Source organism: Vombatus ursinus, unplaced genomic scaffold, assembly GCF_900497805.2.
Source record: "Vombatus ursinus unplaced genomic scaffold, bare-nosed wombat genome assembly UNPS02014813.1, whole genome shotgun sequence".
NCBI lineage: Eukaryota > Metazoa > Chordata > Mammalia > Diprotodontia > Vombatidae > Vombatus > Vombatus ursinus.
In genome coordinates this window covers 16,564,158-16,577,696 of record NW_020954591.1, presented here as the reverse complement: position 1 = coordinate 16,577,696, position 13,539 = coordinate 16,564,158, and the positions used below count along the sequence as shown (strand labels likewise).

The 13,539-nt window shown below is 39.5% G+C and overlaps 1 protein-coding gene across 1 annotated transcript in view; it reads right to left on the bottom strand.

Moving 5' to 3' along the window:
* Positions 1-6,220: 6,220 nt before the first annotated feature.
* Positions 6,221-13,539, bottom strand: part of LOC114022764 (complement C1q and tumor necrosis factor-related protein 9A-like) — a 13,510-nt gene continuing 6,191 nt past the window's right edge. Inside the window, exons 2-4 of the mRNA XM_027835160.1 lie at positions 12,081-12,261; positions 10,098-10,160; positions 6,221-7,929 (exon numbers count right to left, since the gene is read on the bottom strand). Of these exons, the coding sequence (XP_027690961.1) occupies positions 7,160-7,929; positions 10,098-10,160; positions 12,081-12,246 (999 nt within the window). The 5' untranslated portion in view covers positions 12,247-12,261 and the 3' untranslated portion in view covers positions 6,221-7,159. The remainder of the gene's footprint in view (positions 7,930-10,097; positions 10,161-12,080; positions 12,262-13,539) is intronic.

The following is a 13,539-nucleotide window of genomic DNA, read 5'->3' as shown; positions in this document are numbered from 1 at the left end:
GACTTGCGTGGGGAGAGATTTGAGTTATTGCAACAGTCCAAGGGTAAGGTGATGAGGGCCTGTACATAGTAGCAATGTGAGAGGAGAGAAGGAGGTGTATGCAAAAAGTGTTATAACAATAAAAATTGATAAGCCTTCGTAACAGATTTTATATGGAAAGTAAGAAAGCATGAGAAGTCAAGGATGACACCTAGGTTGCAAGCCTGGGGAATGGGGAAGATGGTGGTACCCTCAACAGTAATAAGGACATTTGGAAGGTGGGTTTTGGGGATGCGTTCAGTTTTGGATTTGCTGGGTTTAAAATATCTACAAAACATCCAGTTCAAGATATATAAAAGGCAGTTGAAGATTTGAGACTGGAGGTCAGCAAAGAGATTGGGACAGGATAAATATATTTGAAAATCATGGGAATAGATATGATAATTGAATCTATGAGAGCTGGTAAGATCATCAAGTGAAACAATGTAGAGGAAGAAGAAAAGAAGGCCCAAGACAGAGCCTTGTGGGACACCTCTGAGCATGATCTGGAAAAGAATCTAACAAGAGAGAATGATGAGGATAGATGGGTAGGAGGAGAACCAAGAGAGAACATGCCTAATGAGAAGAGCGTTCAGGAGAAGAGAGTGATCAATAGTCAAAGGTTGCAAGATTGGATCGGCCTTGGGACTCGCATCTCATCAGTACCCTCTGCCCCTCTGACTAGGGGGCAAGGAATAGCCTCAATTTTTTCAGTGAATTAAGAGTCAAGGTTTTCAGATGAGAGGGCAGGGAAGGGGGCAACAGGGAGGGAAAACACAGGAAGTTGGAGGAGGGATGAAAAAGTTTGTAAAAGCCTCTGTGAAAAGTGGGAAAATAAATCCACTAGGAATCTATAAAAGAACTGCTTTGCTGCAATGAGGACATGGTTAAGATTATGTCACATAAATTTGTTTGGAGCTAGTCAGCATGGTTTTGTGATTTTTCTCCAGCTTCGATCAGCAGCTCATGTGAACTGCATCTTTCCAATCCAGAGGCATTATACCTCCAAGTTTTGTTTGACTCTTTACTCTCACCCCACATTTCCAATTCATTGTGGGATTATGTAATTTCTTTCTCTACACATCTTTTATATATGTTCCCTTCTCTCCCCTCACAGCCATTTCCCTATTTCAAGCCCTCATCACCTCTCCCTGAACTATTACAAAAGTCTTGTTCTTCTTCTTCCTTCTTCTTTGCAATCATCTTAGTGTCTGAGGCTGGATTTGAACTCAGGTCCTTCTGACTCCAGGGGCAGTACTCTATCCACTGTACCACCTAGCTGTCCCTGTAATAGCCTTCTATTTGGTATCCCTGTTTCACGCTTCTCCCCTTTCCACTCTATCCTCTGACTCAGCTTCCAAAGTGATTTTCCTAAGGTATGTATGCCTAACTATGTTAGTACCCTGATAAATAAACTCCAATGACTCCCTGTTATATCCAGGATTAATATAAAGCCCTTTGTTTGGCATTTAACCAGAAGGTCTGATGGTACACTTTAACATTTTCTTGGGGAAAATATACACACATACTTTAAATTTTAATCTGCAGCATTAACATTCTCCATTACTTTCTTAAGTCCAGACAAACAACAAAACAATAAACCAAGCCCTGATTTGTGGTGACCACTAATTTACAAGGTACAAATACACAAATTGAAAATGTAACAATTGGCTCTCACAATCAGTCTGAGTCAGTACCAGCACAACATGGTCTTTAAAGCTCTTCACAACCTGACTTCTTCCTACCTTTCCAGTCTTCTTACATTCTGCTCCCCACCATGAGCTCTTGATCTAGCCATTCTAGTCTATGGGTTTTTCTTCATACAGGATTCTCCACCTCCTGTCTCCATACCTTTGTACTGGCTGTTTCTGATGCCTGGAATGCTCTCCCTCCCAACCTCCAACTCTTAGAATTCTTGGCTTCCTTTAAAACTTAGCTCAAGCACTACCTCCTTCCAAAGGACCTCTGTAGTCCCCCTATCATAGGTTCCCAAAGTGGATGATACCACTCCCTGGGGGGTGCTGGAACAATCCAGGGGGCAGTAGTAGTCTTGGGTGCAATTGGTGGGGTGGGGGTGTTGAATAAAAATAAGGGGGTGGTGGAAGCATTAGGAAAGAAGAGAAGATAAGAAAATTTTGAAAAACTGTTCATAGATATATTATCTGTTGTGTAACAGAGTTAAATTCACAGTGTTTACATTATTTTCCAAATAAACACACAAAATGCAAGTTAGAACCTATCAGTAGTCAAGTCTGCCAACAGGTCTTAACAAGCAAGTGTTGGCACGCTAGCGGGTTGGGCATTCTCAGGAAGTCCAGCATGCATTGGTAGGAATATGTGCGTGTAATGACTTATTCACAATTCGATACTATGTGGTTACATGACACAATATTGTATCATCAACATTTCAATGCAGGAAAAAAACCACAAATTTATGATAAATTATTAAATTTAAAATACATCATTTCAAAAAAGACTGTTAAAAGATTAAACAAAGTAGATTTCCAGGGGGGCATTGAGGAAATTTTTTTAAAAAGGGGGCAGTAGGCCAAATAAGTTTAGGAACCTCTGCCCTAAATCCTAGTACCATTCCCTCTGAGGTTATCTTCCCTCTAGTCTCTATTTATCTTTTTATCTGTTTACACTGCATTTATCTGCAGGACCTGATTTTCATATGTTATTGTTCTTTGAAGGCCTGAAAAGGTTTTGTTTGTGCTTTCTATCCCCAGGACTTAGCAGTGCCTGGAAGAGAGTAATTGCTTTAACAAATTCTTGTTAATTGTTTTGGTGAGTAAGGGGGCCGTTTATCTGGAAGTGACTAGGATGTAAAAACAAAAGGAATCAACAATAAACTTTTTTTTAAATAAAGCAACTTATTGATATCTTTTTTAAAAATAGGATACCTCCAAAAAGGTGCATGTTGGAGAGTATTTTTCCTTAACCCATTAGCTATTGCTTTAAGGTTCCCTTTAAGTTTTGAGAGGCATAACATTTTACACAAAAATGTTCAATGCAAAAAAAATGTTCCCTACATTGGTTGGTGGCTTAACAAGGTGTTTGCCTCAGAGGCATCCTTAGAGATTATTTAAACGGCTACTTAGAATCAGTTAGGTGTTAAGGTAAAAACACATAAATGGTTAAAGTGAAGGTTAGCTTCTCCTGCAGTTAACTTTAATTTGTGATCTTGGACTCCTTTGAAAAAATATTTTTGATCCTCTCTTTTAGGGGCATTACCTTCCCCTCTTTTGGTTCTGTTCACCTAGGAAATCAGGTAACTCTTCACAGAAGGGAGTGAATGAGAGGTTATATAAACAAAGACATGTCTAAATCTGCCTTCCCTGGCTACACTTCAAACAGCAGAAATACAAACCTGCAGTAATAGGGGAGGAACTAAAAAGAGGAACAAATGAGTGTCTATATATATAAACTTACTATATATATAAACTTCAGTCAAAGGGCTGCACTTGAGGACCTAGAAGATCATATGTGGCCTCGAGGCCGCAGGTTCCCCACCCCTCCTGTACCATATTGGTAAAATTTATGGCTATTCCATTCGATTGCTATTTCTGCCTATAAACCTATGTCTCTTCGACCTGGATGTAACCAGATATTCAAAGCTCAGATTTCTGGGAGTTTCAGGGTGGGGAGGGGGAGAAGAGAGATCAAGACATCGAAGTTGCAAGTTCTCCTCAGGGAGAGGTCTCTGAAGGGAGAGAAAGACTGTGGAAAGAAGCTGGCATGTAGAGGAACTGGAACATAGATCATGTCTCTGTCCCCATCTTCCCTACTAGAGACCTTAGGGAATGTGCCCTTTTGTGATATCTGGGACTCTACCTTGCTAGTTGAGATGTCACACTACCACTGGGAGAACTTATTCATTCCATGTGTAACTTCTCTGATTTCTGTTTGCTATAGGCTTGGATAAATGGGTCTATTAGCTATTTGCTCTGTGTAGTCTTTGTGTAACTGGGATTTGGTGGGAAAAGAGTCAAATCGGGAATACATAGTTTGGGATACTCCTTTCTTGTTAAGAAATCAGGAATATGTCTTGAACCTAAAACTTGTTTTCCCTAAACTAACAATATTTAGGGGCAGCTAGATAGCACAATGGATAGAGTACAGGGCTTCAAATGAAGACTTATTTTCCTGAGTTCAAATTTGGCCTCAGATACTTACTAGCTGTGTGGCCCTGGGCAAGTCACTTAACCCTGTTTGCCTCAGTTCCTCATCTGTAAAATGAGCTGGAGAAGAAAATGGCAAACCACTCCAATCTCTTTGCTAAGAAAACCCCAAATGGGGTCACAAAGAGTGGGATACAACTAAACAACAGCAACAACAATACTTAGGAAGGGTGATAGATGTAATTTTAAACTCTCTGAGGAGAGCACAAGTGGCCAGCCTTGTGACCCCAATATTTTGCACCCCTCCTGGCAGGAATCAAAGTCTTCCTCAGAGAAAAGTGGGTGGATGAGATTCTAGACATATCTTTTCATGTTTCCCTGTTAGTCACATAAGACAGACCCATGTGGACACATATAACCTACATGTGCAACACACATACACACATACTACATAAACATATGTCAAGTTGGAGTAGAAAATTACCAGGAAGGCCAGCATCCTGAACCTAGTCTGAGTAGAGGAAAAGAAGCTATTTCACTGTTCACTTATGAAACATGACCTTTACATTAGGATAAATCCATTGTGAAAGAGGTAATGCCATTCCCCAGAATAGTTAAGGAATAAATAGTATGTGAACTGAGAGGCCTTGTGTCAATAAATATCATATGATCACAACCAGTCAACATAGTAATAGGTAGGGTAACTTGGGGCACATTTTACAAGGAAATCCCTGAAACCTGCTTCAGATTCAAGGGATTGGTGGGTGATGTCTTGACTTTCCAGAGTCAAAGTTGCACAAAATCATCAGCCTCACTCTCTTCCACTATCATCAAAGTCCAGTGGCAAAAAAAAAGTCAGGAGGACTAGCGATGGCCCAGGATGCAGTGGATGACCTTGGCATTTTTGATGTCTGACCAAGCTCACTAATATTGGTGTAAGAAAATATCCCCTCACCTCCAGCTTCAGTTAGCAAGTCTGACAGACTTGTAAGGTTGCCAACTTTTGTTCTGCTCTCCCTATATAATAAAGGACCTGTGAAGACCTCCCCATAGAGATTCAATATGTGATTATACATAGGATAAATTACTAAAACATACTAGAGTCTTATGGTTATTTATGGAATTCTATTCTATCTGCAACACTCTCTACTTATGATAATGCTCCAGGAAAAGTGTGCTTTGAAGTTGTCGTGGTACAGTCTTATCAATGAGCTTGGGACACCTCAAAGCATTTGTTTCTTTTTCCTCTGTTAATTGTGGTAACATGAATCACTTTCTTCTTTATTAATACTACACAATAATTTTTCATAGTAACCTGTCAATTGGGTTACTGACCTATTGTTCATTGTGTTTCTCCTTAACTTCCCTCTTGACCACATGATCATTTCAGTGACATTTTATGCACTGTTAAATGCTCAGAAGAATATCTTAAATTTTATAACAATTGAGTACACTTATAGAGGAGAGACTTCCAAGTTTTATAAAATTTTTTCATTGGCTTCCCATTGATCTTGTTTCATGGTGGTACTTGATGTCATTAGTTATTATTGTGAATCCCAGGGATGTGTGTGTGGGTATGTCTGTGTGTGTGTATTATGTGTTGAGGGAGAAGGAAAGAAAGAGGAAAAGTAAGGGAGAAAGAGACAAGAAGATAGAGAGGGAGGAAGAAAGAGAGAGAGAGAGAGAGAGAGAGAGAGAGAGAGAGAGATGAAGAAGAGTGGGGGAAGAGGGAGAGAGGAAAAGATAAAGAGAAACACAAGAAATATTTAGCCAGGGCTTCTGTATTGGGATGAAAGTATTGCATCTATGAGATCAATTAGCAGCAACTACCAAGGGCTTGAAAAAGCTGATAGGACAGCTGTAAGGTTTAGTAACAAAATTTAAATGGATGGAAAAGTCAGAGAAAACATGTGAACCCAGTTCCAGGAACTCCCAGTCCCAAATCACTCAAGAGCACCCAAATGTCATCAATTATCATTAAACAATAATCTTTACTTTTTCCTTCACACTAAAACTTACATATAAACATAAATATGATACAAATATGTAAATATAAATATGAAGTTTTTAAACTGTGGAAAAACAGAGTAAGTAGTCCAAACACTTTCTTTGATCATGTGTGTATATGTGTGCATATATACACACATATATGCATGTATATATTCATTCATATCTCATGTTATTGTCTCCATTCTTATATTTAAAAGAAGGAAGGTGAAAGTTATGTCATAGGCAACATTGGTTTGTGGAAGTTCAGAAAATGTCAATGAGGAGATGCCTAAAATAAATTACAATAGACAGCAATTGTGGAAGATTCTAAATTTACTCTTGGGGAAAAAAGTAATTGACAGTTATGATCATTGCTAAGAATTAGCCTCCTGGTTTTGCCTCTCCATACATATTGGTGCCAGTTACAAGCATCATTACCATGTAGCAAAAAAGCTGGAAATAAAGAAGGTACCTATAGATCAAGTAATGGCTCTGAAAAAATTGTGGCATATGAATGTAATGGAATACTATTGTGCTATAAGATTCAATGAATATTAGACATTCAGAGAAGCTTAGGAAGATGTATATGAATAGAGATAGAATGAAGTAAGCAGAACTAGGAGAACATCATACATGTTTAATGCAGTAATATAAACAAAAGCAACAGTTAATGACAGCCAAACTTTGTGTAATTGAATAAGCAATCTTGGTCCAAGAGAACAGATGTTGAAACATATACACTTCCCTCCTCTCAGTAGAAGTAGAGGAGGAAAAAAATGCAGAATGTTGCATATACTCTCTCACACACATGGTCGCTGCATTTATTGTTGGTTGACTGCTTTTTAAACATTAGAAGGGAAGCTCAGTGTGAAAGAGAAAGTTGGGAAGACATGTGAAAATACAAGACACCAATAAAACTTAATTGAAAAAAATTAATGTCATGTAGATAGTAATATTAAATCAGTAAATGTCAACCCCAAACTATATATCATCATATAAAAATGGTAGGCAATGTGGGCTGTTCTAGTTGACTAATCTCTAAATAGAAGGAAGCCTGTGAATGTTGTATCATCATCCGCATCAGCAAACAAGCCATTAAACTTTTCTCCTCCAGTCACTTGCACCCACACCTCATCTCCAAGCTTTAACTCAAGGATTATGCCCCCAGAGGCCTGGTCCTCATTACCATGATAGCCATCTTTAGTATGTAGCACTTTGACCCCATTTTTAACTAAAGATACATTTATATTTCTGGAGAAAACAGTGATATGATAAGTGAAGTAATATACTCCATCAAAATGGCAAGTGAATTTTCCATTAGTTGAATTATAATGATTCTGTTTGTTATAAATGATTTTATCAAACTTAATGGGCAAATTTGAAGAGGGAAATTTGGTAAACACAGTAAGACCCACAGTAAAAGCACTTTTGGGTGAGCTTGGGGGATCACCAGTTTTCCCCTTTTCTCCTCGATCCCCTTTCCAGCCCCTTATTCCTTGGGTTCCTGGCTCACCCTTTGGTCCCATGGGACCAACATCTCCTACAGGGCCTGGCATTCCAATAGGACCAACAGGGCCAGGCAAACCAATATCTCCAGGTGGTCCAACTTCACCTTTTATCCCTTTTGGCCCAATTGGACCCACATCACCCTTAGCTCCCTTTCGTCCTTGTAGCCCGATCTCTCCTTTTTGACCTTTGTCCCCCATGGGACCAATAAATCCTTTTGGTCCATATTTCCCAGGCCATCCTCTCTGCCCTTGTTCACCTTTGTTTCCTTTTGCTTCAACTTTTCCATCTGCTCCTAAATAGAAGAAGAAAAAAAAGTGGGATTATTTGTGAAACATTTCGTTTTTGAAAGAGAGCCTTTATTTTTCTACTTAGAAGCAGTGTTGCACAGAGAGAGCACAGATTTTGGGACTAGACATGCGTTCAATTCCATTTTCAACATTTACTAGTTATAACACTATTCAATAAGTCATATAACCTTTTATAGCTTCAATTTCCTCATCTATAAAATGGGAGTTGTGGGCATACTATTTGCCTCACCAGGGTGTGAAGAAAGTACTTTGCAAATCTTAGGGTACTACATAAATATAAACCCTCTGGGCCTAGAGCTGAAAAGAAGGAATTGCCTTTAATAGAAGATTGGATTGTCTATGGAGAACTGAGTTTGGAAAGAATTTGGAGATAGACGTTCTAAAGAGAAAAGGAGATTTCCTGAGCAGTGTTGCTTCCTGGAGAAAGAAGAGGAGCACTCTTGATTTCTTCATGTAGAGAACAAAGTTAATGTCGGGGAGTAGGGCAACAGATCTGGACCTTGCTACTTCCTCTATTACAATCAATGATTTAGGCAGTGCAAGACCAATAAAAAAGGGAACTAACTATACAAAATAGATTGGTCCTCTAGGAGAAGGGGGGAGTCCAAACTGCAAGGGGCACAGTAACTCTTGAGGGAAGACTGTGTAGGACTCTACTGGAAATCTAGGGATACAGAGGAACGTCCAAAGTTTGCTATAATGGTAACCCTAAGTTCAGTTCCCCTTTGAGGAGAGTTGAAGGGCTATTCTGAATGTCTGAAATCTTTTCTGTACTGTTTAAGGATGCCCGAGAGTCCTTTGTATGCCTTATATGTTCTCTGTTTTTGTTTATGGACACAAGTGAGTTCTTTTCATGTTATATATTTTCTTTTATTTCTTTATTTCTTTATTTTGGCTAGACAATGGGGTTAAGTGACTTGCCCAGGGTCACACAGCTAGTAAGTGTTATGTTTAACACTTAGGCTGATTTTAACTCAGGTCCTCCTGAATCCAGGTCTGGTACTCTATCCACTGCGTCACCTAGCTGTCCCCATGTTATATATTTTCTGAAGAGTTAAAATAAAGGCTGTCCTACCATATATACAGATTAAGCAACCTTTTGACTTACATTTGCTTAAAAGTAAACATGGGCTGTATCTAAGCTATTCATGGAGATTCCTTAGGGGAGAATCAAGGCAAAAAGAGAGGGAGAGAAATGACATTTTTAGAGGCCTTCAGTATCAGATCCACCCTATTTGAGTCCAGAGGCTTAGGGATTAGGGGGAGGGACTGGATGATTGACTCCATAAAGATAAAAATAACAATTCCTATCATTAAGGAGCTAATAAACCAATATGGTGATATGATGTATAGACAACTATGATAAAGAGTATATTGTGACAAGAGCAGCTGAATGGTGCTACAGTGTACAGAGCCTAGAGTCAGGAGACCTGAGTGCAGACACAGCCTCAGACACTGTTGGCCTTAGTTTTCTCATCTGTAAAATGAGCTGGAGAAGAAAATGGCAAACCATTCTATTATCTTTGCCAAGAAAACCACAAATGGGGTCACAAAGAATAGGACATGACTGAAACAACTGAACAACAACAAAAATGTTGTGACAGGAGCAAAAGAGATCCAGACAAAATACTTTAACAAAACCTGATGAAGGAAGTGGGCCTGACCAGGGCCTTGATGGAAAGGAAAAATGTAAACAGAATTTCAACCTGATGCAATACAGGTTCGAGGAAATATGGTGGGCACACCAATTAACATGATCTTGCAAGTAAGAATCTGTACACAGAAATGTTTTTGATTCTTATTTATACTCATTTTGTAGATAGGGAAATTAAATTAGTGGCACTGCTGGGATTAAGTCACAACCCTTACCTTTTACTCAATTGCTTAGACTTTTACATAATATTGACTCTAAAGAGGATCTATTCCTTCAAGCAAGAAAGAGAAGCCAACTGACACACATGCTGTTACACTGTCCCAAAGTGCTTTGAATTCCCCTTGAGTGCCTGCCACAATATAGTCTTATACGTAGCAAATACCTAATAGTCAATAAGTATTTATAAATGACTACTATGTTTCCAGGCACTGTGCTAAGCACAGTGATTGAGAGTACAGAGTGAGAATATTTCTACATTAGCAAAAACAACTTTCTGACCTTGTTCTCCTTTTTCTCCATTTATGCCATCTCTTCCTGGGTTCCCAGGTAATCCTATTTCACCTGTTCAAGGGGGAAAAGCACATAACTTTAGCAGTGAGTTAGTCTTTTGAATGGAATTTAACATCAGAACTAATCATTGAACTTTTCTTATAAATGATACTATAGATCAGTAATTGTGCATATTATATGGATACAGATATCCCCTAGTCTAGTCACGTTCTAACCTTTAATCAGGGCTCTTTGTGCTATGTAAAAATAAAATAGCTGTAAAGATGATAGGATAATTTCCCCCAACAACCATCAACATAGAATCCATGAAAATATGTTTAACATGATTGTACATGTATAACCTATGTCAGATTGCTTGCTGGAGGGGGAAGATGAGGGAGAGAGGGAGAAAAATTTGGAACTCAAAATCTTATAAAAAATGAATGTTCAAAACTAATATAAATAAAATATCATTTACAAAAAAAAAAAAGAATCCATGGGATAGTAGGAAAGGAGTAGCAATTGTGTATGGTCTTTCAGACAGCAGGTAGCAATGGGTAGACCATTGGCACAATTGGAAATAATCTTTTCTCGGGAACCATGACAGTGTTACTGTCAAATAATGCTTATGTAGTCAAATGATTGAAAACGAAGTATTTCCATCATTCCTCTTCCATTTCCACCAGTCCTGCAGATTAGTGAAGGGGAACATCAATTTTCCTACTGTTAAACTATAGACGTGTCACGTTTTCAAGTCACTATAAATGGAAGGAAGAGTTTTGGAAGGACCTTGTTTAGGAAGGGGAAGTGACAGCTAAGGCAGCAGGGACATGACCACCATTGTGATAGAGATGAAAAATTTTATATAGATCAGAGACATATTGGTCCTGGCTATTTCATTTTGGGTTAACTTCATAGTTATATTTTAATAAAGAGAAGCCACACAAGAACACCACCACTAAACTAAAGGCAGTGGTAGAACAGGTCCCTGATGCAGAGCAACTGAGAAGTATCGGCAGCAAGCATCTGGGAGTGGTGAAGGCATGGTTATGTTGAATCAATGGAATGAAGATGGGAGAGAATCTTCCATGGCAAAGAAGACCAATGCCAGCCAAGTATCAGTGAGTATACATAGGGTCCTAGTGTAAAGGATCTAACCAGGTTCTTGCCTTCATTGGAGCTCTAACCAAGGCACTACTCAAAGGTACAAATACTGTGCATGTTCCTGGAGAGGGTTTGACCACTGGAAAGAGGGGGACTCTGATATTTTTCTTCTTATGAGGTGGGGCACCTAGGGTAATACTATGAGCCTAGAGAACTGTACAAGTTTCTTTAGGAAAGAGAAAATCCAACAGAAAGAAGAGAGGGAAGTTGCCTTTCTATAGCCTGAAGTGGGAGTCTTTTCTGTATTACTGTGCTTTAATAAAACCTGGTCTGTGTTTAATGCCTTGTGATCCCCAGTGCTAGTAAAGGAGAAGTGATGACCATTCTTTACAGAAGTGCCATGTACTGAAAGTTTCAGGTGTCACCTAGGTGGGGGACAATGAGCCAGGTTAATGATATAGGTGATTTTACGGCCACTCTTTGAGGGAGCATCTGACCTTTAAAATCCCAGGTTTCAACTGGGTGATTTGTATAAAGGCTTCCAAAGTGGTGCCCCAGTCCTTCGTTTCAGGATCAAGTTACTGGCAAAGGGTTATAATGAGTATATTTTTATTGGCTAAATCAGCAAGAGGCTACATGTGTTTGAACAAAAAGTAAACAAATGATAGCTATGTAGTCATCACATAGCCCATTCTGAAAAATAAATATTGCATTCTCTATTCCTCCATTTTTGAAAGTAGAGGAAATAAAAGGAGGGGTCCTTATAGTAGGGTACAAGTAGGGTAAGAACCCACTAAATTGACCCCTCCCTCCCACTGTGGTGGAACTCATAGAATGTCTGCACCATTGTGCTCTAGGGAAGTATGGCTGTCAGAACCAATAGGATACCTGTATCCCCTTTGTCACCCTTTGCTCCATCTCGTCCATCCCTTCCAGGTAAGCCATTATGCCCAGGACTCCCAGGGACGCCAGGATGCCCCTGTCTGCAGCTATCCTGTGAGACTAGGTCTTCTGTGCTGACTCCAGCCACCAGTAGTATCCACCAGATTCTCATAACTTCAGGTGTGATCTAAAAGAGCAAATACAATTATACAGAGAGGAAAACCTATTCTCCTGTGACCACAGCTCTAGCCTTTATTCTTCTCACTTGGCAGATGGCACTTAAAGATCCCAAAGAGCTCAGGGTCAGGGCTGATTTTGTGTCTTATAATCAAGAAGGAACTGAGATGAGTTTATCCTAAACAGGAAGAATGTATCTTCAGGGTTGGCCTGCCATGGCAACAGAGGAAGGCCCCCAATCTAGAAAACAAAATAAAAAACAAAAACCTGTCTCCCTCAGTGACTGCTAGTACTAGAGCAGGGCTTCTTAATTTATTTTGTGTCATAGACCCCTTTGGCAATCCACTGAGGCCTATGGACCCCTTTTCAGAATAATATTTTAACTGCATAAAATAAATTGCATAGGATTAAAAAGGAAACAAATTATATTAAAAATTATTGCTATAGTTTTAAAAAAGTAAATTTCCAGACCCCGTCATTACAAACCCCTTTTCTAAAGTAATTGCTTTGCTTCTCCAGAGCTCCTCTATTTTAAAAGCATAAATGACCATAGCTGGCACTTGTATGGTGTTTAAATGTTTTCAAGGTATTCATTAGATACATTATCTCATTTGCCCCTTACATAAAGATGCCATGGCCTAAGAATATATCACCTCATGAACAGTTAATTGGTGATAAAGCTCTACACACTTAAATATACTGGTGCTGAGGCAGCAGACACAGTCTGGTGCTGGGATGACACTCAAAGTCTTCCCAGCATAGTAGCACCCATCAGAGCCTGCACTGCACTGGCATAACCTTCCAGAGCCCAGGGAACCCCCAAATGGATGAGCCCCAACAGTGGGACTTTGGTGGAGAGGATAAATGTTTGCCAATGAATGAGGTAGAGACTCCAGGATGGATACCACAGGAACTGTTATCCCTACTCTATACAGAGAAAGCGAAGGCTGGGAGAAGCTAAATGACCTTCCTAAGGACATAGAGCTAGTAATTGTTAGAGGGAGGATTCAGACCAAGAATTCAGAGTCTCCTGACTCCGAGGGCAGAGATCTTTCCACCACATTGTGCTGCTTTACCTGGAGGGGCAGCACATTAAGGCCACTATAAACTGTTAGCACCTTAAGGCACTAGCTTAAAAGATAATTTTTCAGCTAACTGGGAATAGGGTTATATCGATGTATGAGATAGCGACAGTGAGAGAGAAAGACAGAAAGGCAGAGACACAGAAACAGAGAGCCAGAGAAAAACTCTCTCTCTCTCTCTCTCTCTCTCTCTCTCTCTCTCTCTC